This window comes from Chiloscyllium plagiosum, unplaced genomic scaffold (assembly GCF_037043375.1).
Source record: "Chiloscyllium plagiosum isolate Xiang-an unplaced genomic scaffold, Cpla_swu_hap1 HiC_scaffold_33, whole genome shotgun sequence".
In the NCBI taxonomy this organism is placed as follows: Eukaryota; Metazoa; Chordata; class Chondrichthyes; order Orectolobiformes; family Hemiscylliidae; genus Chiloscyllium; species Chiloscyllium plagiosum.
Window position 1 is genome coordinate 12,287,406 of NW_028270171.1, and position 27,882 is coordinate 12,315,287.

Sequence of the window (27,882 nt, forward strand, 5' to 3'; positions counted from 1 at the left end):
AAAGGTTTTGAGGAATATTGGCCAGGAGCAAACAGGTGGGACTAGTTTAGTTTGGGATTATGTTCAGCATGGATTGGTTGGATGGAAGGATCTGTTTCCATGCTATATGACTCTATATGATGGCTTTAGCGGTACATGCAACCAGCTTACTCAACGGAAACTACAGATTGAACCTGGGACCTTTGTGGTTTTTTGTGGCTCATTCTGGTCTCTAAGCCATGGGGTATGTTTGGTAAGGTGATATTTGGAATTGTTTAACTTATTCTCTTCAACTGGAGGTAATTGTTTCCTCCCAATTTCAGGATTTCTTGTATGTGACTCCGACAACAAGTCAAGCTGCACGTGCTGGTAACCTGGTCCATGCTTTGCTCCTTTACAGGCGACGACTTACTTATGAGGAAATACCACCGGTAAGTAGTTAACCACTTATGACATTCATTGATAGTGATGCATGTACTCTGGCATTATTGCAATGGCTAACTAGATCTTTTAAAGAACAGACCTTTCTAGTCTGAACAGGGAATGACAAGAAGTCCTGTTGTCTGTGATGCAGGGTGGCTCAATCTTTGAGATTTTTCCTTTCATTCCTTCCAGTTGTAAGGAGGAAGTGACTTCCTTGTAAGTCCCTGGTTTTATCTCCCAGTCTGGTGGAGAGCTGGTAACAGTCATAGAGTCTATCCTAACTAACCCAACTAATGGTGAAAAGGCAAGCTGTTAGGTTTGCACTTGTCACCTTGTGAGTCTGGGACTGCATACTGGATGGCTGGACCAATCTCTGGTCAAAAATGTCAGCTGTTGTGATTTAGGGTTCTAGTAATGTCAATCGTCCTTCCATTTTTTTCTCCTACATGTGAAACAAGACTGTTTGTTTTATAGGCTGTTTGACCATTAAGGGCATCACAGAAAAGTTCAACACTGTCCCCACCTGATACTTGTACTGTATAGGTCCTCCTCAGTCTTTATGGCTTTGTTTGACAATACACATTTATCAAGGAATGCTAACTTCAAATTTTAGTATCAATACAATCAGATACTGTGCATGAATAAACTCTGTTGTCCTATATTTTTACCTACGTTGCATATCAGAGGACTGGATCTGCTCTTGCCGTGGTAGGTGGATCTCACCAGGTTTCAAAATACTAAATTGTGAGACCGAACTTTCTGCCTATGACCGGGGTATCACTAGTTCATCAAACGCGGTTCAGTCAGTACTAAAGTTAGGACCTGGGATTTAATTAACAGTTTATAGTAATGTTTCCGGTTGTGCGTGACACTCACTGGAGGGGGTGGGGAACGACATATTGCAACTGAGAGTTGGAAAAATATGTGGATGAATGAATGTGCCTTATTCTTGCACATTTCCTGGCATTAGTTACAGAACAGAAGTAGTAGTGCTTTGAATTTAGGGGACAGGATCAGATGAACACAAGGAGCTAATCTGACCCTCTCCTGTGTTGCATCCTTTGGTGAGATCTGTGACCTAACCCCATTTACCCTTCGTCTTGTATTCCTTAATACCTTTGGTTATCAAAACTCTAGCAGTATCAGAATATATTTCTTCAGCCATGTCCCCTTGCTGGGATGCATTGTCAGGGTGTATTTCAATCCGTGTTGAAAGAGGCTTCATGTAAAGACAAAGAGGGCAGGAGACTCAAGTGGCATCTAAACACAAGCACAGTGCAGTTGTTCAGAGGCATCTGTTGCAAGCTGTAATTTCTTTGTATAGGAAGTGAGCATTAGTGTACTATTCACCTGTAAGCACATCAGTTTGAGGTCCAACCTGTCATCCATGCTTTCCAGCAGGGATTACCATCTAATGCTCAGGAGTTAATTGAAGGTTTTAAACTAATCGTGAATTTTAAGTAGTTTTTAAAATTGTGTCTTAACTTTTTAACTCACCTTGCCTTTCTTTGTAGGTCCCTCATACATGCCACCTCCCGTCTCCAAGTGTAAGGGCAAGTAGACAGGAGCAGAGCCTGGGCTATGCAACCTCTGGTTTGCCCTTTGTTTGTTGAGGCCAGAACACCAAATGTGTGAAAATTTATGGGTGCATAAACTGTGCACTTTTCCAAATCAAGAAGCTTAGGACCAGCTATGGGACCAAAGCTCGTGCAGCAGGGTCATGGTTAGCTCATTACCTTTAAATTAGTGTCTTCACAATGGGCCTCAAGCTAGATCTCTCTGGTTCAGCCCCAAGTCCTACTGCTTATAACGAGTACGGCAACTCAGTAAATGCTGTACCAACCTGTTAGCTCACTTTGAATTACAGCTTAGATATGCTATATTTAATAAAGGGTTGCTATTTTGTCATTTTTTAGCTTTTGAAAAATTTTAAAATGTCGCAAAATGGAGGATAAACTAATTCGTAATCTTTTTTACATTTTTTTTTCCCCTTCCAATCCTGCCCATTTATGGCAACGTGAAATGACTTTTTCAACCACTAACATCTGACCCTATTTCCATGGGTCATGTATGTTCCCCCTGAATTCCCTACCCCCATGCCCATTCATACTCTGTTTGGGCGCAGAGTACTTTGCCAGGGTTCCCAATACCTCTGTGTTCAGCACAGTGGGAACGAATGTTCAACACGACTCGACTGCCAGGCGAGGAGACAGGTAAGATTGAAAGGCTGTTGTTGCAGGGCTGCTTGTAACTGCTCGGGCTGGACGGGGGGAATACTGCCCACATGTGTCACACAATTCGCGATTCAACAGCTGCCTTACTAACAGTAATGAGTTAATCATTAGAGAGAGCTAATTTATATGTATTGTAAAACATTCAATCAGACGTTGAGTTGGTTATGCTACAAAGCAGTAGATTTGCATTACTGTGTGATGAAGTATTAGTTAAAAGTAAGGCTTATCTCCGTTTTAAATGAGCAACTCCCAAGTTTGGGATAGTGACGCCAGTTCTAGATTGTATCATATCCTTTCCACACGTACCCTGTTAGAACCACTCAGGATCTTGTGTTTTTGAGCAAGTTGCTTCTTACTCTTTTAAACTCCAGTTGATAGAAACCTAGCTTCCCAACTTTTCCTCATGAAACAACCCCCTTATTTTAAATATTAGCTTTCCTAGTTACTGGCTTTACCTGCATGCTAGGAGAAAGTGATGATACTAACCTTTTCAGATTAATGTATTAGGACACCCAGATTTCATTGAATCTCAAAGATCTGCAATCTTTCATGTCATGGATCAGACCCTCGCCCTGAAAGTATGGTAAGGAAACAGACCAGACCCTAACTTTTTATATTTATTTAAAAGCAAGGATAAGGTGCTCTGTTCCAAACGTGATTTGATTGATCCACCACTAGGCTTTAAGTAAAAAAGCACTTTATTCTTATAACACAGGTAAAGTACCAAAAAAAAGTATGATGTGACTTTATTGAAATACCTAACAAGACAATATATTTAACCAGTAGTCATCAACTGTTCGAATATAGGCAACATCTTAAACATATCTGTTGGCAAAAATGCAATTCAGCAAAACAGTTATAGTTCTCACATGCAGAAGAAAGAAACAGTCTGCACCTTTTGATTTTTAGGAGGAAGCCTCGCTATCTAAGACTGTAGCAGCCAGGAACTTGAGCTTTTAGCTTCTGTAGCCAACAGAAACATTTGACTAACTGAAAGCAAAACTAAAAGCCTTTCTGGGTCTGAGAGGCCTGGTCCTGCCCACTTGTGATTCTTCGTATAAAATGAAAGCCACCCAGGTAGAAGGCAAAAACTGTTCACCAACTGCCTGCTTGAAGGAGACATTTTGGTACCACTGTGACAGCACCCCTCTGCAAGAGAAACAGCACAGAACTTCTCTGTTAAAGGCATAGTCTTGTGACATCAAAAATTAGTTTTTGATTCTTCCTGCTAAATTGCAAAATTTCACATTTTCCCACATTATACTCCACAGGACCAAAAATAGAAACAGGAGTATGTTGATTGCCATCCCACCCTCTCCCTAAAACTTGGATAAATCTCCAGAATCCAAGGATATTTGGAAAAGTACCACCACTGCATCCTTTATCTCTGTAACTACTACTTTTAAGATTCTAGGATGCAAGCCAACAGGGCCAGGAGATCTATCAGCCTTTAGCCCCATTGGTTTGTCTAATACCATTTCTGTAGTAATGGTACTTGATTCCTCCCCTGTATTCTTTAGTATTAATCAGATATTTGAAGTATCTTTCACTGTAATGACTAATGCAAAATATCTGTTTAATTCCATTGCCATTTATTTGTTCCTCGTAACTGTCTCTCCAGGTACATTTTAAAGTATCTATGTTCACTTTCACCCCTCTTACTTTTTATGTATTTAAAGAAGCTTTTATTGCTAACTTTTATATTCAATAGACAATAGGTGCAGGAGTAGGCCATTCAGCCCTTTGAGCCAGCACCGCCATTCATTATGATCATCCACAATCAGTATTCTGTTCTTGCCTTATCCCCATAACTCTTGATTCAATTATCCTTAAGAGCTCTATCCATCTCTTTCTTGAAAGTATCCAGAGACTTGGCCTCCACTGTCTTCTGGGGCAGAGCATTCCATATATCCACCACTCTCTGGGTGAAGAAGTTTCTCCTCAACTCCGTTCTAAATGGCCTACCCCTTATTTTCAAACTGTGCCTTCTGGTTCTGGACTCACCCATCAGCAGAAACATGCTTCTTGCCTCCAGAGTGTCCAATCTTTTAACTTCCTGTCAGTTTACTTTCATAGTTTATTTTCCAGATCTTTGCCCACTTAGTTAACCAACCTATATCACTTTGTAGCCTCCTTGTGTCGGTTTCACAGCTGACTTTCCTATCTGTCCTTTGCCATCTGTAAAGTTAGTAACCATATTTTCAGTTTGTTCGATCAAATGATTTATATAAACTGTAAACTGTTCAGATCCCAGCACTGATCCCTGTGGCACACCGCTCGTTATATCTATTTATGCCCACAGTTTTTAGCTTGCCCATCTTCTATCCATTCCATTGTTACCTCCTACACCATGAACTTTTCGTAAAAATGTTTTACGAGACATTCTATCAAATAGCTTCTGTAAATCTAAATAACGTACAACCAGCATTTCCCTTTATTTAGCATATGTGTTACTTCGTCAAAGAACTCGTTAATTGAAATATAATCTCCCTTTAATAGAGAGGTTGCTTCTGCCTTATCACCTTGAACTTTTCTAAGCACCCTGTTGAGCAACAAAATAGGTCCCACATGACACAGAAATAAGTAGGAACATCGTTTGGCATTGTTACAGAGTTGCTTTTGTGACATTAAAGTGGCTGACATCTTGCAAGTTGTTTTGCAGTTGATTTTTCTGTTGCTTTGGGGACAGATATCCTATCAGATATCCGATGAGGAAACATACTTAACATTACATCTGGTGTGCCTCACCCAGAGGTTAAGTATGAGACCCTGCATTGAGTCTAGCTTGGCCTTAAACACTTGAGATTGTAGAAGCAAGTAGGTGTTGTTGAACCTTAAACTCTTCGGTTGATTCAGGTGTTCTGGTATGTGAATCAATAAATGTTAATATGCAGGTACCAATTGATTAGGAAAACAAATGGAATGTTAGTGGTTAATTGCAAAGGGAATTAAGTATAAAAGTATTTGAGTGTCACTAAAACTATACTGCGTTTTAGTGAGTCAGCAGTTGGAGTATTATCTAAAGTTTGGTCTGCTTACTTAAAAAGCAGCTCATAGGAGGTCTACTGATTCCTGTGATAGCAGCTAGTTTTCCAGTGTAGGTTGAGCAATTTGGGCTGATACCCATTGGAATTTTGAAGAATAAGCTTTTTCAAATGGCGGGGTTGTAGTGGTCCCAATTTACTAGTAATTTATTCTTTCTTGTATAAGAAAATACAGAAAAATGTTCATTAGTCACCATGGGCTTATACACATAATGGTAAGGTCCTAGGGAGTGTTGCTGAACAAGGAGACCTTGGAGTGCAGGTTTAGAGTTCCTTGGATGTAGAGTTGCAGGTAGATAGGATAGTGAAGGAGGAGTTTGGTATGCTTTCCTTTATTGGTCAGAGTATTGAGTGCAGGAGTTGGGAGGTCATGTTCCAGCTGTACAGGACATTGGTTAGGCCACTGTTGGAATATTGCGTGCAGTTCTGGTCTCCTTCCTATCGGAAAGATGTTGTGAAACTTGAAAGGGTTCAGAAAAGATTTACAAGGATGTTGCCAGGGTTGGAGGATTTGAACTATAGGGAGAGGCTGAACAGGCTGGGGCCATTTCCCTGGAGTGTCGGAGGCTGACGGGTGACCTTTATAGAGGCTTACAAAATTGAGGAGCATGGATAGGGTAAATAGGCAAAGTCTTTTCCCTGGTGTTGGGGAGTCCAGACCCAGAGGGCATAGATTTAGGATGAGAGGGGAAAGATATGAGACCTAAGGGGCAACTTGTTCATACAGGGTTGTACGGGTATGGAATGAGCTGCCAGAGGGTGGTGGAGGCTGGTACAATTGCAACATTTTAAAAGGCATTTGGATGGGTATATGAATAGGAAGGGTTTGGAGGGATATGGGCCAGGTGTTGGCAGGTGGGACTAGATTGGTTTGGGATATCTGGTCGGCACGAACAGATTGGACCGAAGGGTCTGTTTCCGTGCTGTACATCTCTATGACTCGAAGCCAGTGCTACTTTAATTACATAAATTATAAAATGAAATAAATCATCTGGTATGTCTCTGCTGTCCGCAGCCACCACACCATTCCCCTGAAGATGCAAAACCACGGAAACATAGAAAAACATAGAAAAATACAGCGCAGTACAGGCCCTTTGGCCCTCGATGTTGCGCCGATCCAAGCCCACCTAACCTACACTAGCTCACTATCCTCCATATGCCTATCCAATGCCCGTTTAAATGCCCATAAAGGGGGAGAGTCCACCATTGCTACTGGCAGGGCATTCCATGAACTCACGACTCGCTGAGTAAAGAATCTACCCTTAACATCTGTCCTATACCTACCACCCCTTAATTTAAAGCTATGCCCCCTCGTAATAGCTGACTCCATATGTGGAAAAAGGTTCTCATGGTCAACCCTATCTAAACCCCTAATCATCTTGTACACCTCTATCAAGTCACCCCAAAACCTTCTTTTCTCCAATGAAAACAGCCCCAAGTGCCTCAGCCTTTCCTCATACGATCTTCCTACCATACCAGGCAACATCCTGGTAAATCTCCTCTGTACCCGTTCCAGTGCCTCCACATCCTTCCTATAGTATGGCGACCAAAACTGCACACAATACTCCAGATGTGGCCGCACCAGAGTCTTATACAACTGCAACATGACCTCAGGTCTCCGGAACTCAATTCCTCTACCAATAAAAGCCAGTACGCCATATGCCTTCTGCACAGCACTATCTACCTGGGTGGCAACTTTCAGAGATCTGTGTACATGGACACCAAAATCCCTCTGCTCATCCACACTACCACGTATCCGACCATTAGCCCAGTACCCCTTCTTGTTACTCTTACTAAAGTGAATCACTTCACATTTACCTACATTGAACTCCATTTGCCACCTTTCTGCCCAGCTCTGCAGCTTATCTATATCCCGCTGTAACCTGCCACATCCTTCCTCACTGTCAACAACTCCACCGACTTTCGTATCATCCGCAAACTTGCTCACCCAACCTTCTAGCCCCTCCTCCAGGTCATTTATAAAAATGACAAACAGCAATGGTCCCAAAACAGATCCTTGCGGAACACCGCCAGTAACTGCACTCCAACAAGTAGTATGGAAGTAGTATAACAGAGCAGCCTCTGCTGCTGATTGGACCCAGAACATTGGCTCTGCCAAAAGCTGCCACTGAGACTACAACTCCAAGGAGGAAACACCCTGAAGCCCGCTGAAGTTAATTTAGGGGTTTTCCACTTCAGGCAGAGATGAGGAGAATTCCTTTTTCTATCAGGGACTTGTTAATCTGTGGGATTGTTTACTCTAGAGAGCAGAGGAGGTTGAGTCATTGAATATATTCAAGGTTGAATTAATAACTTTTTGATTAGGAAATCTAGGTTTATGGGTTGGGGCGAGGGTTGTGATAGTCAATTAAGGAAGGTTGACACCACATTTGGATCAGCATGATCTTATTGAGTGATGGAGATATAGTGAGTATTGATATACTTAATGGGACATTTATTGGTGTTCTCTGGCAACATGAGTGTTGATATTCTGCTGCATACCAGAGTGAACAAATGTCTAATTGCCTTGTGAATAGTTTGTGTCCTTTCTCAGTTTGTTAGTGATTGTTGAGAGGCCAACAGGTTTACCTTGGGTTAATTCCATGCATTAGAAAATTGAGGCATAAATAGTTGTCACAACCAGACTGAAGAATATACTTATCTGGTATATTAACCTATCTGGTTATTAACCTTTCTGGGCTTCAGAGTAATTGGTGTTCAGTACAAATAGCCAGCAGGGCAACGAACAAAGCAAATCAACTCACTGTCAACTAAGTAAGAGAGTTTTTAAAAAGAATTACAAAAATAAAGTCCTCATTGGGACTTACCTGCAGTTTTCACAGTTAGCCAGTCACTGCTGAAGTCCTGCATTGTGTGACATGCCTGGGTGGTTAATGCTCTCTACATGCTTCTCTCAGCAGCATTTTCACTGCGTTTGTGGATCCTGTTTGTGCCTTGGTGGAATCTGTTCCCTCAAATTCTCTACTTCAGCTTATTTTTTGTTGAATAACTTGTACAAGTGAAGTTTTCTATTATGTGTTTTCTTTGAAATGATTTTCCTGTAATTTGAAGTTGTTTATTTTTTTCTCCCTATCTGCTAAAATCATCATTGACCCAACAGAGCAATAGGTCTTCTCAAGGTCATCCAAAGCTGTTACCAGCCCAGACTTGGGGAAAATAAATATTTCTGTCGTAAGGTTTGCACCATATTGGCATAGTGAAATGATAAGACCAAGCTTTTACTCATGTAAATATTCCACAAACTCTTAATTGCCTACCATGAAGCATATCTTCCTGGCTTGGTGCTTCATTTAATTGGGGTGCTAACACTTCAGATTTCACTGGAGCTTGCTGACTAAACAGCCACACCAGACGACAATGTTTCAATCTAGTTTGAAATCAGTTACCAGATTTGGTTCTGAAACCATTGTCCAAAACTATCAATTTGAGTGAGAAAATGTATGTGTGGGAGTGTTTGTGTATGTGATATGTCTTTATTTTTAATATTTTATTAATTTTCTAATGGCTACTTTAACCCGTTCATTTTCAATGTAATGGTGCAGATAGAAAAATCTTTATCTTGAGTCTTTCAAACTCTAAATTGTTCTTCTGTTTGACACTTTGAATGGGTACTATCTGCTGTACCTTTATTAAAGTTTATCCAGCCTGATAATTCTTAACAATCACTTTTGTCCAATATTTAATTAACTCCTTTTTATATTCCATCATCTGCACGTTTTCATTTTATGCCCTCATCTGGAAGGAATGGTCAGAATGGAACAATGTGGTGCGCTGGCTCATTTTAGCTTCTATCATTTGTGAGACCACTGAGTTCCGAGCTATTGTTGAACACAGCCCAGATAAACCAAAAGCATTGGTGATTTTAAAAAACAAAGTGGAGAGGGCGTCCTTGTAAAATTTGATGTGAGTTATAGAACAGTTGCTAAAGTTTGTGCTCCAGGCAACCTGCACCACACTTGAGACAATGAATGTTTGTTGCTAGGTGCACAGGATTGGAAAATGCCCTGCTATCCTGCAGTGACAGATATGCCATGCTACAAAATTCTTTTGATTGCTTAATAAAAATACTCAGTAAACCTTTCACAGTATTTTGGACTAAACTTCCTCATGATTCTGCATCAAGTAATGAAATTAAGATGTAAGTTTACTCACTGAGCTGGTAGATTTGTTCTCAGACGTTTCATCACCATGCTAGGTAACATCAGTGAGCCTCTGGTGAAGTATTGGTGTTCTGTCCCACTTGCTATCTATCTGTCTTGGTTTGTTGCGGTAGCTGATATTATTTCCCTTTTTATTTGAGAGGTTGGTAAATGGTGTCCAAATCTATATGCTTTAGTGGAGTTCCGGCTTGAATGCCAGGTTTCTAGGAATTGTGTTTCTTTGTTTAGCCTGTCCCAGAATAGATGTATTGTCCCAGTCGAACTGGTGACCCTCTTCATCTGTGTGTGGATGCCAATGATAGTTGGACATATCTTTTGATGGCTAGTTGATGCTCCCGTATCCTGGTTGCTAGATTCCTGCCCGTCTGCCCAATGTAATGTTTGCTGCAGTCATTGCAGGGTATTTTGTATATGATGATTGTTCTGCTGGTTGTTGGTACGGGGTCCTTTAACTCATCAGGAGCTGTTTCAGTGTGATGGCAGGTTTGTGGGCTACCATGATGGCTAGGGGCCAGAGTAGTCGTCGTCATCGGAGATGTCTTTGATGTATGACAGGGTGGCTAGAGACTTTGAGCATGTTGTGTCTTTTTGTTTAGTTCTCTTGTGTTGGAATCTGCGGACTGCACTTATCGGGTAACTGTCGTTTCTGAATACGTTGTATAGATGTTTTTCATCGACTTACTTTCTGGGTACTGCAATGTGTTGTGGCTCGTTTAAATAATGTCCTGATGCAGCTCTGTTAATGGGTGTTAGAATGGTCGCTCCTGTAGTTGAGTATCTGGTCAGTGTGTGTGGCTTTCCTGTAAACAGTGGTCTTCGCTGTCCATTGGCTTTTTGTTCTACTGTTAAATTTAGAAAGTGGAGTCGGTTATTCGTTTTTGCCACTTGTATCAACACACAGAGGAAGAGGGACACCAGTTTGACTGGGACAATACATCCATTCTGCGACAGACTAAATAAAGATGCGGGAATTCCTAGAGACCTGGCATTCAAACCCGAACTCCATAAACAAATGTATAGATTTGGACCCCATTTACCAACCCCTCAGAAACCGAACTGGAAATGATATCAGCTACCACAACAAAGAGACAGATAAATAGCAAGCGGGACAGTACCCCATGTTTCACAAGAGGCTCGCTGATGTTACCTGGCATGGTGACGAAATATCTGAGAACAAATCTACTAGTTCCATGAGCAAACTTACAACCTGAGCTACAAATCATCTTCACTGTGAAATTAAATTTGTCAAAATGGGGTCAGCATTCAGATCATGGTCATCTTTGTCTGAATTTGTTCCATGTTATGAAGAGGGCCAGTTCAAAAGGTTTCTTGATGGTCATTAGTTTGTAGCAAAGTTATCAATTTGGTCTTTGCCAACATCTGTGATCTTGTTCCAAAGTACATATAGAAGAATTGCTCCCAATTTAGTTTCCCATCTCCCATTTTGAATGTTGTCTCCACGTTAACCCTTTTTTCTTAGGTCCACCACCAGGTCACATTTCCCTGGTATCTCGAATGACCAGAATTAACGTGTTTATTGTCTCTATTTAAGTTCCTACAGGTGGAGGAATCTGAGTTAGTGTTTTATTTTCCCTCTTTCTCTCCTGTATTATAGATGTGTTGCTTACAATTTCTTTGCATGTCCACGTGTTATTCTTTCCTGTTTTTCTGCCTTTCTTCAGCTGTTGATTCGAGGTGTTGTCCCCATGTGTTCTAATCAATATGAGAATATATTCAATACATCCCGCATTCCAGGTCTAGAGTCAGGTATGATGTCAATTCTTTTCTGCAGCTAGGAATTTTAGCTGATAAATGTTGTTCTGTGATTACACTGGGCTCTCAGAGACTCAGAGCAGGCTGTGACAAGTGACTGGAGGCAAGACCTTCTCAATTCAGTGGCAAGTTACGCTCTAAAGGATAACTTGAGAGACTTAGACGGAGGCTTATTGGAAGAGCTAGTCTCACAGCCTGCTAAGACACAAAGTCCTTTCCATCCTCCTGTAAAGATCACTTGTTGTAAAGGCTGCATGTTGTTCTGGATCCGGGAGCATCTCGTTGTTGCTGGTAAGGATACTTGCTGCAGTAGCCTAAAAACTGAAGTACCCGAATACCACCGAGACCTACTTGATGACAGGTGGAGATCTTTTAGTTTTGCTGGTAAAGCTCAATGGTTTCATCTGCCTCAAGATGTGCCAATCATAGGCCTCCCGGCTGAAGGAGGTTGAGGTGGGTATTTTCTGTACTAATTTACAGTTTTCCCTTAAAAGAGAAAGCTATTTCCCACTGTAGTGCATTTATTAGATTCACGATACCTGTCTCTTCAGGGCTGCACACATGGCAGACTGCTCCAGCAATGTAGGTTGCTAGAGTAGTTGCTTAAGAGGACCTCTGAGCACCTTTGATTTTAATGTCCCACCAAGTTTTAATCTCGAGGCACTCACGAGAGGACAGTGCTTTGAACGGAAAGTTACAACCCTATGCCTTTCCTCCTTTGTTAACTTGATGTTTTCATTTAAAAATGAAACGTGCTTGATTTACTCAGCGCACCTCTTGAATTTACAGACTTTATACAACACCGTGTGGACAGCAAGCACATTGTGGTCTATCACAAGGGTCGTTATTTTAAGGTTTGGGTATATCAAGGCGGGCGCCTTCTGAATCCTTGTGAGCTACAGGTCCAATTCCAGTACATCCTGGATGAGAATTCTTCACCTCAGCCTGGGGAAAAATATCTGGCTGCATTAACTGCAGGAAACAGGTGAGAGCTTTGTCTTTTTGCTTTTTGTTCTGTGCTGCAAGTTCTTTCCTCACTGTCTGAATACTTACTCATCTTGAAATACCTTTTACTAGGCGCTGGCAAAAATCCAGTCCATCTTCCAACTGCATATTCTGAAGACTGCTCATCTGAGGACATCAACAACAAATTTATGTTCCAACTTGGCAGCTTTTGACCCCTGTTCTCCAGAACTCCTTTTCTCATCCCCTCCTTACTTTTAACACAGTTCTCAGTACCTTCCACTTCAGATGTGCTTTGAATTCTGTCCCACCCACCACTGTACAGTTTGATGCAAAAAAAAAGTATTTTTTATTATTTTGTTGCAAGTTTACTTTATTTTCCTTTTGTGCTGTTCAGATTTATTGAATGGATATTTTCTGTGCTTCGGATATTTTTCCTATAACTTCATCGATGACCGTTGCATTTTCTTATCCACTTCTCCATGATTGGTGGCATCATGCCAGCAGGACAAAGCAACCGGTGTCTGCTGAGTAGACTTTAGAGTTTCCTAGTCCTCCTGGAATCGCAAGGTCCTCCTTCCCAGGTTTCATAGCTGACATTGGTTAAGCACCACAAGTAACTGTGTAGCAGTCCATTCTTTTCTGCATTTTACACTGTTTTCCTGTAGACCCTCTACCACAATATTAATCATGTGCCTCATGAATAGAAAAAAGAACAAGAATACATACAAGGGAACCTCGATTATCCAAACTAGATGGGCGGGCACAATTTCGTTGGGATAATTGATTCAATGCTTTTCCCCTGGGGCTCAGAGTTTATTAAGTCTGCTCTCCCTATTCAGAAGACGAGGCACCAGCACAGTGCGCGCAAGCCCTCGCTCCGTGCCCCTCACCTGGCTCCAATTCCATCCAACATCAGCCTCCCAAACCCAAACCCCATCCAACCCCGCCCCCCCAATCTCATCCAAACACTGCCACCCCCACCTGTGTCAGCCAAATCCGTCTAACACTGCCCCCCAAAAGCCCGTCAAACACCATCCCCCCCACCCCCTTCTGCCTCGCCCCCTTTCTGGGGCAGCCAGACTGGACGCCAACAACAAAACTGCTGCTGCTACTGCCTTTTGGAGGAGGGGGTGGTGAGTCTCCAAAAAGCATGTGTGCAATACACACCACATGGTCCCCCCACTGCACACGCCCCCCCCCCCCCCCCCCCAACCTCTTTACTGCAACCTTTTGACAGGTTCCACCTTTGCCCTGTACAGGACAATGTTAGAGAGATTATCTGGGGAAGGGGGGTTTAGGGTACACGCCTGTGTAGAACTCCAGGGAAAGTGTGGGAAAAGAGAGAGGGGGTAGTGGGAGATCAATCATTTAAAGACAATGCCTGTGCTCCCATCAGTCCAGGACTGTTTTCGACAGCACTTTTAATCGCTGTAAACAAAAGACACGATCAGTGTTGGACACACATCTTTGTAATGTTTCTGTCGGGACCTCAAGCTCTCCTTCAGATAATCCGATTTTCAGCTAATTGGCATTCAGATAATCAAGGTTCCTCTGTAAATTGAAATTGATACTTGGAGCCATATCAATTGGAAAGATTTAGGTTTGAATGCATTCTGTGCTGATTCAGCAGGTCTTGATCAGGTGGATGTGATATAATGTAGTTGGTCTCACTGCTTCAGGATTAGAAAGAGGTCTAAACCTGTCAGAGTACCACCTTCAGAACATCGTTCAATGGGTTCATTTACAGTGTATGTGAAAGTAGAATGGGGATTAGGACCATAATCGGCTCACTAGCATCTTGAACAAGGTTTTTGCTACAGGCCAGATAACCTGGTTGGAGAATTTCTTAACTTAGCACACCCACCTTAATTTTAAAGGCTACATCAAGTCAAATTTTCACTCAGATATGGTGGTGTCAGGGGAAGAATATGGTAGATGATGGATTCAGGCCTACTACCCTAGGAGCAGATTGTAGATGGCCACGTGCACAGGTTTGCCTCAGTTCTTTGGGGACTTCATCCCAGTTATTTTTGAAGCTTTTACTCTCTCCAGCCCTCACATCAACCACCTTCCCGTCCACCATGCCAACTTATAGTCCTGTGCTCCCTCAATCCCCGTTTCCACTTTCATAACCACTCACCCAGTAATCTCTATAAATACTCAGGATCAAAGTAGAGAAGAAGAAAAAAATTATGTTCTAACAATGTAATAGAATTATCAATCATATACACTTGATCCTGCGACAAACCATTATTAAACTAATTCGAAGATTGTAAATCCCATCTCTTTAGAAACAAATATTCAACAACTACATGTAAGGCAACTAGTCCTTTTAATAGCTGTTTTAAATGGTTAATCAAAATCTGAACTTGGCATCCCCTATCTACAAACCCTCACTATCTGAGGTGTAAGTGCTTTTGAAACTCAGTCAAGCATTATTGTTTACCTCAGTTGTAATGACAGCCCATTGGAAATGTCAACAAAGAACTCTACTGAAACTACAGGAGCAGATGAACATGAGCTTTACTCCTGATATTCACCTCATGGCCTGTCAATCAAAGCAGTCGAGCATGACATGTTTTATTAACTCTTAAGTGACAGCTCCAGTCTGTTTTATTAACGTTTAAAGGACAGGTTAAGGCCCTTGGAAGAGTGGTCTACTTGAACTCAGCATTAATTACCCTTTTGAGTTTGGATTTCCCACCTTTTGTGATTTGCACCCTGCCCCCTTCTGACACTAGAAATGGGAATGTGTTGGAAATGAAGCTGGAACTACAGCCAGTTCCCACCTGCCATTTTTTTTAAAGATCCATTCCTGATAGTCAATGTCCTGGTTCATGTAGGAAGAATACAATTGATTGAATCAGTATGCTGGAGGATTGTCTACATTTATGCTCTAGAATAATGCCTTGGAGGTAGAGAAATTAAGTTGGAAGAGTATTGATGTTTTTTGTTTTATGTTGCTAAGCAGAATTCCTTGGGCTAAGGCTCGAAAAGCATACTTCAGCTCTGGAAAGAACAAGACTTCACTGGAAAGCGTGGAGAAAGCGGCATTTTTTGTCACTTTGGATGACACTAAATATGATCTATTTGTGGATAACCAGGTGCAATCACTGGATGAATATGCCAAGTCACTCTTACATGGCAAATGCTATGACAGGCAAGTATTTATTTTGTATGTCAATCTACAGCAGACCATAGGAATATAAGAAATAGGAGTGGGAATACGGTGTGTAGTCCCTGAACCTGCACCATCATTCAGTAAGATTCAATAAGATTCCCTCAGATTCCAAACAATTTTCAATTTCAGTCTTCAGTATATTCAATGACTGAGCACCCAGAGTCCTCTGAGGTAGAGTTACAAAGATTGCAAATGTAAATGTTTCTGCTTTGTAAGTTTTTTATTTCAAAAATATACTTTATTCATAAATTATTTTGATGGTCTGTACAGTTGGTCATGCCATACATACGGAAACATTCAATTTCTTCGCATACAGGGATTAGAATTTATCATTTATATATACAGGTGTGTATGTTTATCAATCATATATCTGTATATTTAGCTGGGGCATCAGCAGAGCCCAAATGACATGCCTGGGCCCCCTGTTCTTCTCGGGCAGATGTTACATGGTGGTCTTTCCCCACCGCGCCTTGGCGGCAGCTGCCCCAAGCTTCAGCACGCCCCTCAACATGTAGTCCTGGACCTTGGAATGTGCCAGTCTGCAACACTCAGTCGGGGTCAACTCCTTCAGCTGGAAGAACAACAGGTTTCGGACCGCCCAGAGAGCGTCCTTCACCGAGTTGATGATCCTCCAAGCACAGTTGATGTTCGTCTTGGTGTGCGTCCCGGGGAACAGACCGTTGAACACGGAGTCCCACGTCACGGCGCTGCTCGGGACGAACCTCAACAAACACCACTGCATTCCTCTCCGGACTTCTGCATAGGCACATTCCAGAAGGTGGTGTGTGACAGTCTTGTCTTCCCCCGCCCCCACAGCCGCTTCGAAGGCAGCGTGCAGTGCGGCTGAGAGTCTGGGCGTGCATAAAGGATCTCACAGGCAGAGCCCTTCTCACCACCAGCCAAGCCATGTCTTGGTGCTTGTTGGAAAATTCTGGCGATGAGGCATTCTGCCAAATGACTTTGACAGTCTGCTCAGGGAACCACTCAATAGGATCTGCCCTCTCCTTTTCCCAAAGGGTCTCAAGGACACTATGTGCTGACCACTTCCTGATGGACTTGTGGTCAAAGGTGTTTTTCTTCATAAACTGCTCCACGAAGGACAGGTGATACAGAACAGTCCAACTATTTGGAGCAGTTCACGGCAGCGAGGCCAGGCCCGTCCTTCGCAACGCTGGGGACAGGTAGAACCTCAGTAGGTAGTGACACTTGGTGTTTGCGTACTGGGGATCCAAGCTGGGGATCCACGCACCGCTTGATGCAGCCGCACACAAAGGTGATGAAGGAAATGATGGCTCTACACTGCTGACTAAAAAAATGCACAAGTGTTAGGGCACAGGGATAGTAAGCCATACCACATCAGCCTTGCTATCACTGGATTCACAACAGTGAAATTAAAATAGTCAATGACCCTCAAAATTGTTCCTAACCAGACTATATAAATAACATATCTTAGACACCCAATTTTTAACCAACAAAAATTAACAATTTATTCTTAAAATGTAGCTTTAGCAGAATACAAATGGACAACAAGGCAGTCCAGTTATTATCTATGATCTAAGCCCAGTCCTATTTGATCACAAACCGCTATTCTCTTTCTGATAGGCAAACGCAGTTAAGGAACACTTTCTTTTTAAAAGAGTAGCAGTTTGCCAGTTTGATAGTCATTTCAGCGATGAATATCTTGCTTGAATTCCAAAGTCACCAGTCAATGCAAACCTCTACTTTGGGGACCTCTACTTATTTCTGATAACTAGGATTCTTTTCTCATAACTTTCAACAAATTGATAATTGAAAAATAATAGAAAAAGCAAAGCAAAAAACCAATGCAGTCCAGCAACTTCCAAATCAAAGCTGTCTCCTGCCCAAAACATAGTCAGAGCCAATTGACTTTTTTTTTCTTTTTGTATTTCAATGTTCTGTGGTTGGCTGGCCAGCACTGGCACGACCAATCCAAAATTCAACCAGCTGCCACTTCTGTACAGCAATGTAGTCATAGAGTTGGACAGCATAGAAGTGGACCGTTTGATCTAACTTGTCCATGCCAACCAGATATCCTAAATTAATCTAGTCCCATTTCCCAACATTTGGCCCATTTCCCTCTAAATCTTTCCAATTCATATATCCATCCCAATGCCTTTCAAATGTTGTAATTGTACTAGCCTCCACGACTTCCTTTGGCAGTACATGCATCACCCTATGCATGAACAGTTTGCTCCTTAGGTACCTTTTTATATCTTTCCCCTCTCACCTTAAAACCATATCCTCTAGTTTTGGATTCCCATACACTGGAAAAAAGACCTTGGCCCTTCACCTTAACCATGCACCTCATGAATTTATAAACTTTTCTATAAGGTCACCCCTCACTCAGACACTCCAGGGAAAATGCTCCCAGCCTCTTCAACCTCATCCTATAACTCAAACATTTCCACCCCTTGTAAATCTTTTCTGTACCCTTTCAAGTTTAACAACATCTTTCCTATAGTAGGGAGACCAGAACTGGATCTAAAAGTGGCCTAACCAGTGTCCTGTACAGCCACAACATGACATCCCAACTCCTTTACTCGATACACTGACCAATAAAAGTGTACCAAATGCCATCTTCACTACTCTATCAACCTGTGACTCCACCTCCAAGGAACTATGAACCTGTACTCCAAAGTCTCTGTTCGGTAGCACTTCTCAGGACCTTACCATTAAGTGTACAAGTCCTGCCCTTATTTGTCTTTCCAAAATGCAACACCTCCCATTCATCTAAACTCGATCTGCTACTCCTTGGCACATTGACTATCTGGAGGAGAAAGTGAGGTCTGCAGATGCTGGAGATCAGAGATGGAAATGTGTTGCTGGAAAAGCGCAGCAGGTCAGGCAGCATCTAGGGAACAGGAGAATCGACGTTTCGGGCATTAGCCTTCCTGAAGAAGGGCTAATGCCCGAAACGTCGATTCTCCTGTTCCCTAGATGCTGCCTGACCTGCTGCGCTTTTCCAGCAACACATTTCCAACATTGACTATCTGATCAAGGTCCTGTTGTATTCGGAGGTAACCTTCGCTGTTCACTACACCAGCAATTTTGGTGTCATCTCCAAACTTACTAATCGTTGTTCTTATACTCATGTGCAAATTGTTTATATACAGGTAGATCTGGAATAACACCCATTTTGACAGCATGATTTGATTATAACGTCGCTGAAGAATTAGAACATAGACCATAGAAAAGTACAGCACAGAACAAGCCCTTTGGCCCACGATGTTGTGCCAAGGTTTAATCCTAATGTAAAATATAATAACTTAACCTACACACCCCTCCACTCACTGCTATCCATGTGCATGTGCAGCAGTCGCTTAAATGTCCCCGATGACTCTGCTTCCGCCACCACAGCTGGCAAATGCATTCCATGCATTCACAGCTCTCTGCGTAAAGAACCTACTCTGATGTCTACTTTATACCTTCCTCTTAATATCTTCAAACTATGACTCCTCGTACCAGTCAATCCTACCCTGTGGAAAAGTCTCTAGCTATTGACTCTATCTATTCCTCTCATTATTTTGTACACCTCAATCAGGTCTCCTGTCTTCCTGCTTCTTTCCAGAGAGAAAAGTCCGAGCTTATTCAACCTTTCTTCATAAGACAAGCCCTCCAATCCAGGCAGCATCCTGGTAAATCTTCTTTGCACCCTTTCCATAGCCTCTATCTTTTCCTATAGTAGGGCAACCAGAACTGGACACAATATTCCAAGTGTGGTCTCATCAGAGACTTGTAGAGCTGCAGCAAAACCTTGCCGCTCTTAAACTCGATCCCCCTGTTAATGAAAGCTAAAGCACCATATGCTTTCTTAACAACCCTATCCACTTGGGTGACAACTTTGAGGGATCTATGTACTTGCATACCCAGATCCCTCTGTTCCTCCACACTGCCAAGAATCCTGTCTTTAATCCAGTATTCAGCATTGGAGTTTGACCTTCCAAAATGCATCGCATTTATCCAGGTTGAACTCCATCTGCCATTTCTCAGCCCAGCTCTGTATCCTGTCTATGTCGCGCTGCAGCCTGCAGTAGTCCTCAATACTATCGATGACACCTCCAACCTTTGTGTCTATTGCAAATTTACTAACCTACCCCTCAACCTCGTCATCCAAGTCATTTATAAAAACTACAAAGAGCAGAGGCCCAAGAACAGAGCCCTGCGGGACCCCACTCAACACTGACCTCCAGGCAGAATACTTTCCATCTACAATCACTCTCTGCCTTCTATCAGCCAGCCAATTCTGAATCCAAAATTAGGGAACTGTGTTTTTGAGAATGTTTCCCTCTGTTTGCGATAGCGTGATTCCAGTGGGATTTGGGCTGTGTGCTTCAGTCTGCACATGCGTTGATGTCCATGTCATTCTGTGCATGCGCGATGTTAGTGCCGGTCTTCATGCCGTACTGCGTATGCAGTGATGTCAGCTGCCAACAGTGCAGCTTTTTGTGCGAGGTACTGTACAGAGAGTGGTTTTCTTGCATTTTTTTTAAATGCACTCTGTTAAATTTAATTTTGTTTCATTAATAAATATGATTTCAACCTTCATTCAGGCTGTGCTAAACTTTGCGTTAGATGTTTGGGTGATATTTGAGCAATTTGAGTACTTTTTTTGCTGATCTGCCCCAACCCCATTTTTTCCATAGGCCCCATTATTTTATTTGGCAATTTTCTATTAAACGAGGTTTTGCTGGAATGCAACTACGGTGTTACAGGAGAACTAACTGTAAATGACAAAGTAGTGGACCCAGCACTGATCCTTGCGGCACACTGCTGGTCACAGGCCCTCAGTTCGAAAAATAACCCTCCACCACCACCCTCTGTCTCCTACCTTCAAGCCAATTTTGTATCCAAATGGCTAGTTCTCCATGGATTCAATGTGATCTAACTTTGCTAACCAGTGTCCCATGCTTGAACCTTGATGAATGCCTTGCTGAAGCCCATACATATCTCAATGCTGAATCGTGTACTGATATTCAAGCAGCAGTTAACCTGTATTCTCTTTCCAGGCCAGTTTCCAATGGCAAGCACCAGTCTTGTGTTCTCTCTTTTTTTATAAATACACGCTACTGTTCAAAGTTCAATTCTCAACTTCAACTCAGTTCCAAACCAAAAATGAGAAAAATAAAAGATAAATAGTGATGGTCTCAACAAGCAAGTTCATTTTTAAAACAAGGCAGCAAATGTAACTGCATCAGGAAGAAGCTTATCCTGCTTCTTGGTATATCTATCGTTTATTCTGAGTTTTTCTCTTTTATTCACATTTTGCACTTTTGTACTTGTTTATTCCATCACAATTTTTGAAAGTGATAGAAGCTGCTGTTAATTCTCATTACCTATCACTTAATTGAAAGCTCTCACCTAAGCCATAGACAGAAGAATGATTCCTGTATATTGATGCACTGCTGCTCCTGCCCATGTTAAATATCTGATTTTCTAAAACTTTTGATAAGGTGCTGCCCATTGTAATTTTATTTCTGTAACATGATTCCTTTGTCTGGTCTTCCATTAGAGTTGTGTCTTTGCTGTTTATTCATTCTTGGTATTTCTGTCTTGCATTTTCTCGCCATTCTTTTTCCACTTGCTTTGGCTGTTGCCAAGACTGCTGTGTGTTCTTTCCTCCCATCAGTGACCACCTTAATTATTCTTTTTGCTGATAATTTCAATCTGCTGTCATCAAATTCCATCACGTTGCACAGTCATGGCACATGCAGTCTTTGTAATGTTGACTTAGAACCTGTGATCTCCATAAAATGCAATGATTATTAGCCTTCAAGCCAGTTCTTGATTCGTGTCACTTCAAATCCCACGAACAATTTTCTATATTGCTGCTTCATATTTATAAAGTAGAGTCACAGAGGAGTACAGCACGGAAACAGACCCTTCAGTCTCATCAGTCCATGTCGACCATGTTTCCAAACCAAACTAGTCTCAGCTGCCTGTGTTTGGCCATATCCCTCCAAACCTTTCCTATTAACAAATTTATCTAAATGTGTTTCAAATGTTGTAGCCACATTTACCACTTTCTCTGGAAGTTCGTTCCACACACTAACCACTTTTTTTAAAAAAAAAGTGTGCCTCTCCTGTATTTTTAAAATCTTTCACCTCTTGCTTTAATATGTCCCCTAGTCTTGAATCCCCCATCTATGGAAGATGTCTGCCAGTCACCTTATCTATACCTCTCAATATTTCAGAAACCTCTAACATCGTCTCTCAACATCCTACACTACAGTGAAAAAAGTTCCAGAATCCAGCCTTTCCTTATACCACAAACACTCCATTCCTGGTATCATATAGTCATAGGGATGTACAGTACGGAAACAGACCCTTCGGTCCAACTCATCCATGCCGACCAGATATCCCAACCCAATCTACTCCTACCTGCCAGCCCTGGCCCATATCCCTCCAAACCCTGCCTATTCATATACCCATCCAAATGCCTTTTAAATGTTGCAATTGTACCAGCCTCCACCACTTCCTCTGACAGCGCATTCCCATACACATACCACCCTCTGTGTCAAAACGTTGCCCCGTAGGTCTTTTTTTTATATATATATATATATATCTTTCCCCTCTCACCCTAAAACTATGCCCTCTAGTTCTGGACTCCCCGACCCCAGGGAAAAGACTTTGCCTATTTACCCTATCCATGCCCCTCATAATTTTGTAAACCTCTAAGGTCACCCTTCAGCCTCCGACGCTCCAGGGAAAACAGCCCCAACCTGTTCAGCCTCTCCCTATAGCTCAAATCCTCCAACCCTGGCAACATCCTTGTAAATCTTTTCTGAACCTTTTCAAGTTTCACAACACCTTTCCGATAGAAAGAGACCAGAATTGCACGCAATATTCCAACAGTGGCCTAACCAATGTCCTGTACAGCCGCAACATGACCTCCCAAGTCCTGTACTCAATACTCTGACCAATAAAGATCCTGGTAAATCTCTTCTGAACCCTCTCCAGTGTAATAACTTTCCTATAATAGAGTGACCAGAATTGGAGCAGTACTCCAGAAGAGGCTTCACCAACATCTTGCGACACTTTAACATAGCGTCCCAGTCCCTATATTCAAAGATCTGAATAATGAAGCAAGCATGCCAAAAGGTTTTTTTAACCACCTTATCTACATGGTGCAGACTTCAAAGAATCATGTACCTGAACCCCTGAATGTCTCTGTTCTATAGTACTGCCCAAGGCCCTACTTTAAATTGTATAAGTCATATCTTTGTTTAACCAAAATGTAATACTTTGCATTTATCCAAATTAAGCTCCATTTACTACATTTACCCAATTGATCACGATCTCTTTGTAAACTTAGTTAACCATCTTCACTGTCCACTATACCGCCAATGTTGGTGTCATCCACAAATTTACTAACCATACTTTCTATGTTCTCATTTAAATCATTTCTATAAACGACAAACAAAAGTGGACCCAGCACTGATCACTGCAGAACCACTGATGGTTCCAGGTCTCCAGTCCAAAAACACCCTCCTCCATCACACTGTTTCCTGTTGTTAAGCCAATTTTATATCCAATTGGCAAGCTCCCATGTGATCTAACTTTACTAATTAGACTACCATATGGAACCTTGTTAAAGGTTTTAACCAAAATCCAAATAAACAAGGTCGTCTGCTCTGCCCTCATCAATCATCTTGATTTCTTCCTCAAAAAGCTCAATCAAGTTTGTGAGACACCATTTCCCTCTCACCATTTCCCGTGCTGACTATCCCTAATTGTTCCTTGCCTCTACAATTGCCTATAAATCCTATTCTTCAGAATCACTTCCAACAACGTGACTACCACCAAAGCCAGACTCACGGTTCAATAGTTCCCTGACTGCTTCATATGTCCCTTTTTTAAGCAAAGGCACAATATTTGCCTTATTCCGGTCATTCGGCACCTCACGCTTATTTATATGTACACAAATATTTGCAATCTCCTCCCCAACCTCCCACAAAGTCCTGGGATGTACTAGATCAGGTCCTGGAGATTTAAACACCTTTATATTTTCTGCAACCCCTAGTACTTCCTGTTCTGTAATGTGAATGTGAATTGGTTCTAAAACATCAGTATTTATTTCCTGGAGTTCCCTAACCTCCATTTCTTTCTCCACAATAAAAACTGAAGCAAAATATTGATTTAATATCTCACCTATCTCCTGAGGTTCAACACTAAGACACAAATTTATTTACTATCTTAGCTAAGCGCAAGTAAAATCTGTTTTTTTCCAAAAGTGGCCTTAGTGTTCTTTCTTTGACGAATCTCTGTGAAGCTGAAGACTCCTGCCAGTGACTGTTTCTTTAATGCTGTTGATATGGTTCAACCTACCTTCTCTCATCTCCAATCCCACACTTCTGTGCTTGAGGTGTTTTTGAACCATTTGGCCCTTCTATGGTGAAAGTCTGTTGTTATACATACACTTTCTTCTCCCTGGATCCTCACTCTTCTAACTTCCTTCACAGGATTGTAAAGCTGCAAAATTCTTTGTCTCCCTTTGAAGTCTAAACTTGGTCTCATCTAATCAACAAAAGGAGGCTGTACCTGAACACCGCAGGCCCAATCCCAACACCCCCCGCCATGGACTTGAATGCATTAGGGCTCCTATTAGGCTCACATGTACTCTCCTGCCCTAGGTGCTAGTCTCACAGGATTTGTCATGCCCACCTGACTGAGCAAATGAGGTTTTATTCAAAAGATAGCATGTCTGAGTTCAGCACTTCCTCAGTATTGTACTGCATCGTCAGCGAACGTTGTGGTCAAGTCTCTGAAACATAACTTCAGTCAAATAGTTGTTTGTTTTTGACTACCAGTAAGCAAAGATTGGCTTTCTTAAGTTCTCGCTTTTGCTCTCGCTCTATTTCTTGCTCTCTCTATTGTTAGCCCAAATGGGGGTCCTGAATTATAACCCATCATCCAGGTTTATGAATCTAAAATAATATTGACTATTATTGATGAGACGCTTCAGCCACAGGTTGGCGAACTGTCTGGTGTTTACCTCCGCATGCTGAAGTAAAATTCACTTGGAAAAAGCTTGAAGCAAAATAGAAAGTAACTTGAAAGCAAGACACATTGGAATATTGCCTTCCATCTGTCTCTAAGTGATACTGGTGCTTGACTGTCTTGAATTAGGGAATGAAACATTGTATTAGGAGGATAGAACCTAAAGAGTGTGTGTGTGAGAGACATCAGCAACGGTATTTAGCAAGTTTAAGTAAATCCTATTATCTATTTTCTTGCCCTCCAGATGGTTTGATAAATCATTCACTTTCATTGTGTTTGCAAATGGAAAAGTGGGATTAAATGCAGAACATTCCTGGGCTGATGCACCAATCATTGGACATCTATGGGAGGTAACAGACTGCTTGTTTCTAACTCAACTGTAACCGTTAAGTACAATATCACCAACATATATGGACTGTTGTTATCTAATTAAAATATCAATTTAGGTCTTTATTCCTAAATATTTGTAAAAATACTCCAGAATATAATGTTGCAATAATTTATCACTGACCGATTTCATCAATGTTAGTTGAATAATTTTCTCTAAGAAAGAAATTCAAATATACAGAAATAAACCCTTTGTGTCAAGGATATCAAGCCTTTAGAGAAGATGCTGAAGATATTTACTGGGGGGCACAGGAATGGGAGACAGCTGATCTTTTGGAGATGTGATGAAAACCAGGTTTGTTCTCCTCAAGAAATAGAAGGTTGAGAGAAGATTTAATCAAGGTGTTCAGAATTATGAAGAGTTTTAAATAACAGAAAATGGTCCCATTGGCAATAATGAGTTCATGGATTTAAGGTCACTAGTAAAAGAGCCAAAGGCAAGAGGAGAATGGTTTTTCATGCAGCAAGTTGGAATTTACTGCTGGTGTGATTGAAGCAGATTTAATTGGAACTTGCAAAGAAATTACATGTGAATGTGAATAGGAAATCCTGCAGCACAAAGGAAAGCACAGGGGAATGAAGCCAATGGATAACTCTTTGAAAGAGCCAGCCAAAGTATGTTATGCCAAATGACTCTTATATTGTACTGTATAATTCTATCATTCTTAACTATTATCTGTGCTCCTCTACATGGCTGTTATGTAACTTAGCAAAATAATTAGCAATTTAGAAGGAAAGTTTTAAGCTAGAAATGTTGAATCAAACCATTCAGTTTTTGAATGGAAAAGGAGTACAGATGGGGTGTTGAATATTTTCAACAATGAAAATCTGGCTGCTGTATTTTGCAGGATAATATCAAGAATCGGGGTGAAAGCATTTCTTGACTATTGAAAATAATTCAGTTAATTTACTGGCTTTAATTGTGCATGAGTACTCAAAGCAACATTAAAACTCTCGACCTGTTATGAATGACTGACTCTTACACCCAGCATAGATGACAAAATAGTATTGAGTAGCAGAGCACATCATTTTAATTGTAGCATTCAATACCCAAATAGGTATATAAAACATTGATTTATATCTCAGCACAAAATGTCAAAAGACATACTGTTTAGGGTGTTGACATGTTTAGTTTGTTGCAGCCAAAATTAAATTCCAGCAAAATTTTTCATGTCAATATCAGAAGAAACTTGCAGCAGGATGGCTTGTGTTGAATAACTAGTTAAAACTGAGTTCAACACAAGACACCTGTGTACCTAAGGAAAACATAAATCCTAAGGATGGCTGATGTACTTCACCTTGTTCAAGAAGGACCTTGATTCTTCTCCCGTACTTTTCTGGTAAGTTCATTATTTTATGAATCCTCTAATATTCTAGATATCACAGTTTCAATTATTACTTCAAATACTGAATGAATGATTCCTGCACCTTTTTTTTGTTCCATGTTCCTTGCTGCATTATACTTGCATCCTTATTGAATTAGTAACTTGTTCACCAGTAGTGATTTTTTTCTCTTATTGAAATATTTGAAGCTGATCTGGTTAAGTTTATAACATATCAAGTTTCAAACTGTAAAGTAATATTTTTTAACTATTTTAATCAAGTTAGAGACTCTTATTTGCACACATTTCCCCCCCACCAGAAAAGTGGAAGTTGCTCTTTATTGATGCAATTCAGAAGGCTCCACGTGTTCCAAGAACACTGATTTTTATTCTGGAGGCAAAATGGATAATTTGGTGATATGGCAGATAAACTAAGAAATGTGAGAAGTAAAGAATGAAAAATAAGAAAATAAAATGTGATACATTATGAAAAAAGAATGAAAAGGGTTTAGAATAGAAAGAGAGAAGTTAATCTGTTAGAGATATTAACTCTAACAAAGTTGTAAATACTTTTTCTTCATCTTGCACAGAGAAAATCTTAACCTATGGTGAATAAGTTTAAAGTTGCCTTCAATGGGGATATGTCTGTTAGTTGTGGTTAATTACAGCATTAAACCTTTTTAGTCATTTCTGTAATCTTAATATCAGAGTCTGCTTCTGCGCCATAATGAAGAGTTTGTTTTGAATTTTCTGGTACTAAAGTACTGTTGTCACTTGGAGATACCATCAGTTTACAGTTGAAGCATATGCAATATGTCTGCTGTCTATAAATCTGTTTGTTTTTCATAAGTGCAACTTGGTAATATACAGCATTTCTACCAAATTTACCATTTAATTAACTGACTGAAACAACATATTTCCTTCTTTATCTTTGCAGTTGATTCTTCCATTCCTCAGTGTTCAACAGCAATAAAATATGGGCAAAAGATCTTTCAGTATGAGGAACTTGATGTGGGTGTGCAACAGAGTTCTTGCAGTGTAAAATCATTATTTTTTTCAAAAGCTTCCTGTACAGTTTTTCTTTTAAATTTGTTGAATAAAGTTTGTATTGATCACTTTGTTATCTTGTCGCCTTTCACTATTTTTCATTTCACTTGCATAAAAGGAGCTCCATCTTGATTGTGCAGTGTTGTGCTTTGGCAGTTAAATTTTGTTTTTGGAATGACCTGTGCCTCATGTGTTTCTTCCATTGTGTTCTTTGCCATTTGTTCTACTTTGTGCCATGTCAGAAATTAACAGAACTGTCAAAAAATATGATCTGTCAAAACTATATTTTACAACTTTGAACCAAGGTAAACTAAACCACAATCAATT

The 27,882-nt window shown here is 41.0% G+C and overlaps 1 protein-coding gene and 1 long non-coding RNA gene across 5 annotated transcripts in view; both read left to right on the top strand.

The window, feature by feature from the left end:
* Positions 1-27,882, top strand: part of LOC122542210 (carnitine O-palmitoyltransferase 1, liver isoform-like) — a 108,334-nt gene that overhangs the window by 58,625 nt on the left and 21,827 nt on the right. For 3 of the 4 annotated variants that reach the window (XM_087978277.1, XM_043679700.2, XM_043679701.2), the window contains exons 8-12: positions 303-410; positions 2,528-2,615; positions 12,424-12,619; positions 15,572-15,760; positions 25,044-25,149. In XM_087978277.1, coding sequence (XP_087834403.1) covers positions 303-410; positions 2,528-2,615; positions 12,424-12,619; positions 15,572-15,760; positions 25,044-25,149 — 687 coding nt within the window. Of the gene's footprint in view, positions 1-302; positions 411-2,527; positions 2,616-11,543; positions 11,629-12,423; positions 12,620-15,571; positions 15,761-25,043; positions 25,150-27,882 lie in introns of all 4 variants that reach the window. The other variant, XM_087978278.1, reaches the window with a different exon arrangement.
* Positions 25,157-27,627, top strand: LOC148141212 (uncharacterized). The gene is made up of 2 exons (XR_015752560.1): positions 25,157-26,526; positions 27,446-27,627. It is a non-coding gene; the product is annotated as an uncharacterized LOC148141212 (long non-coding RNA).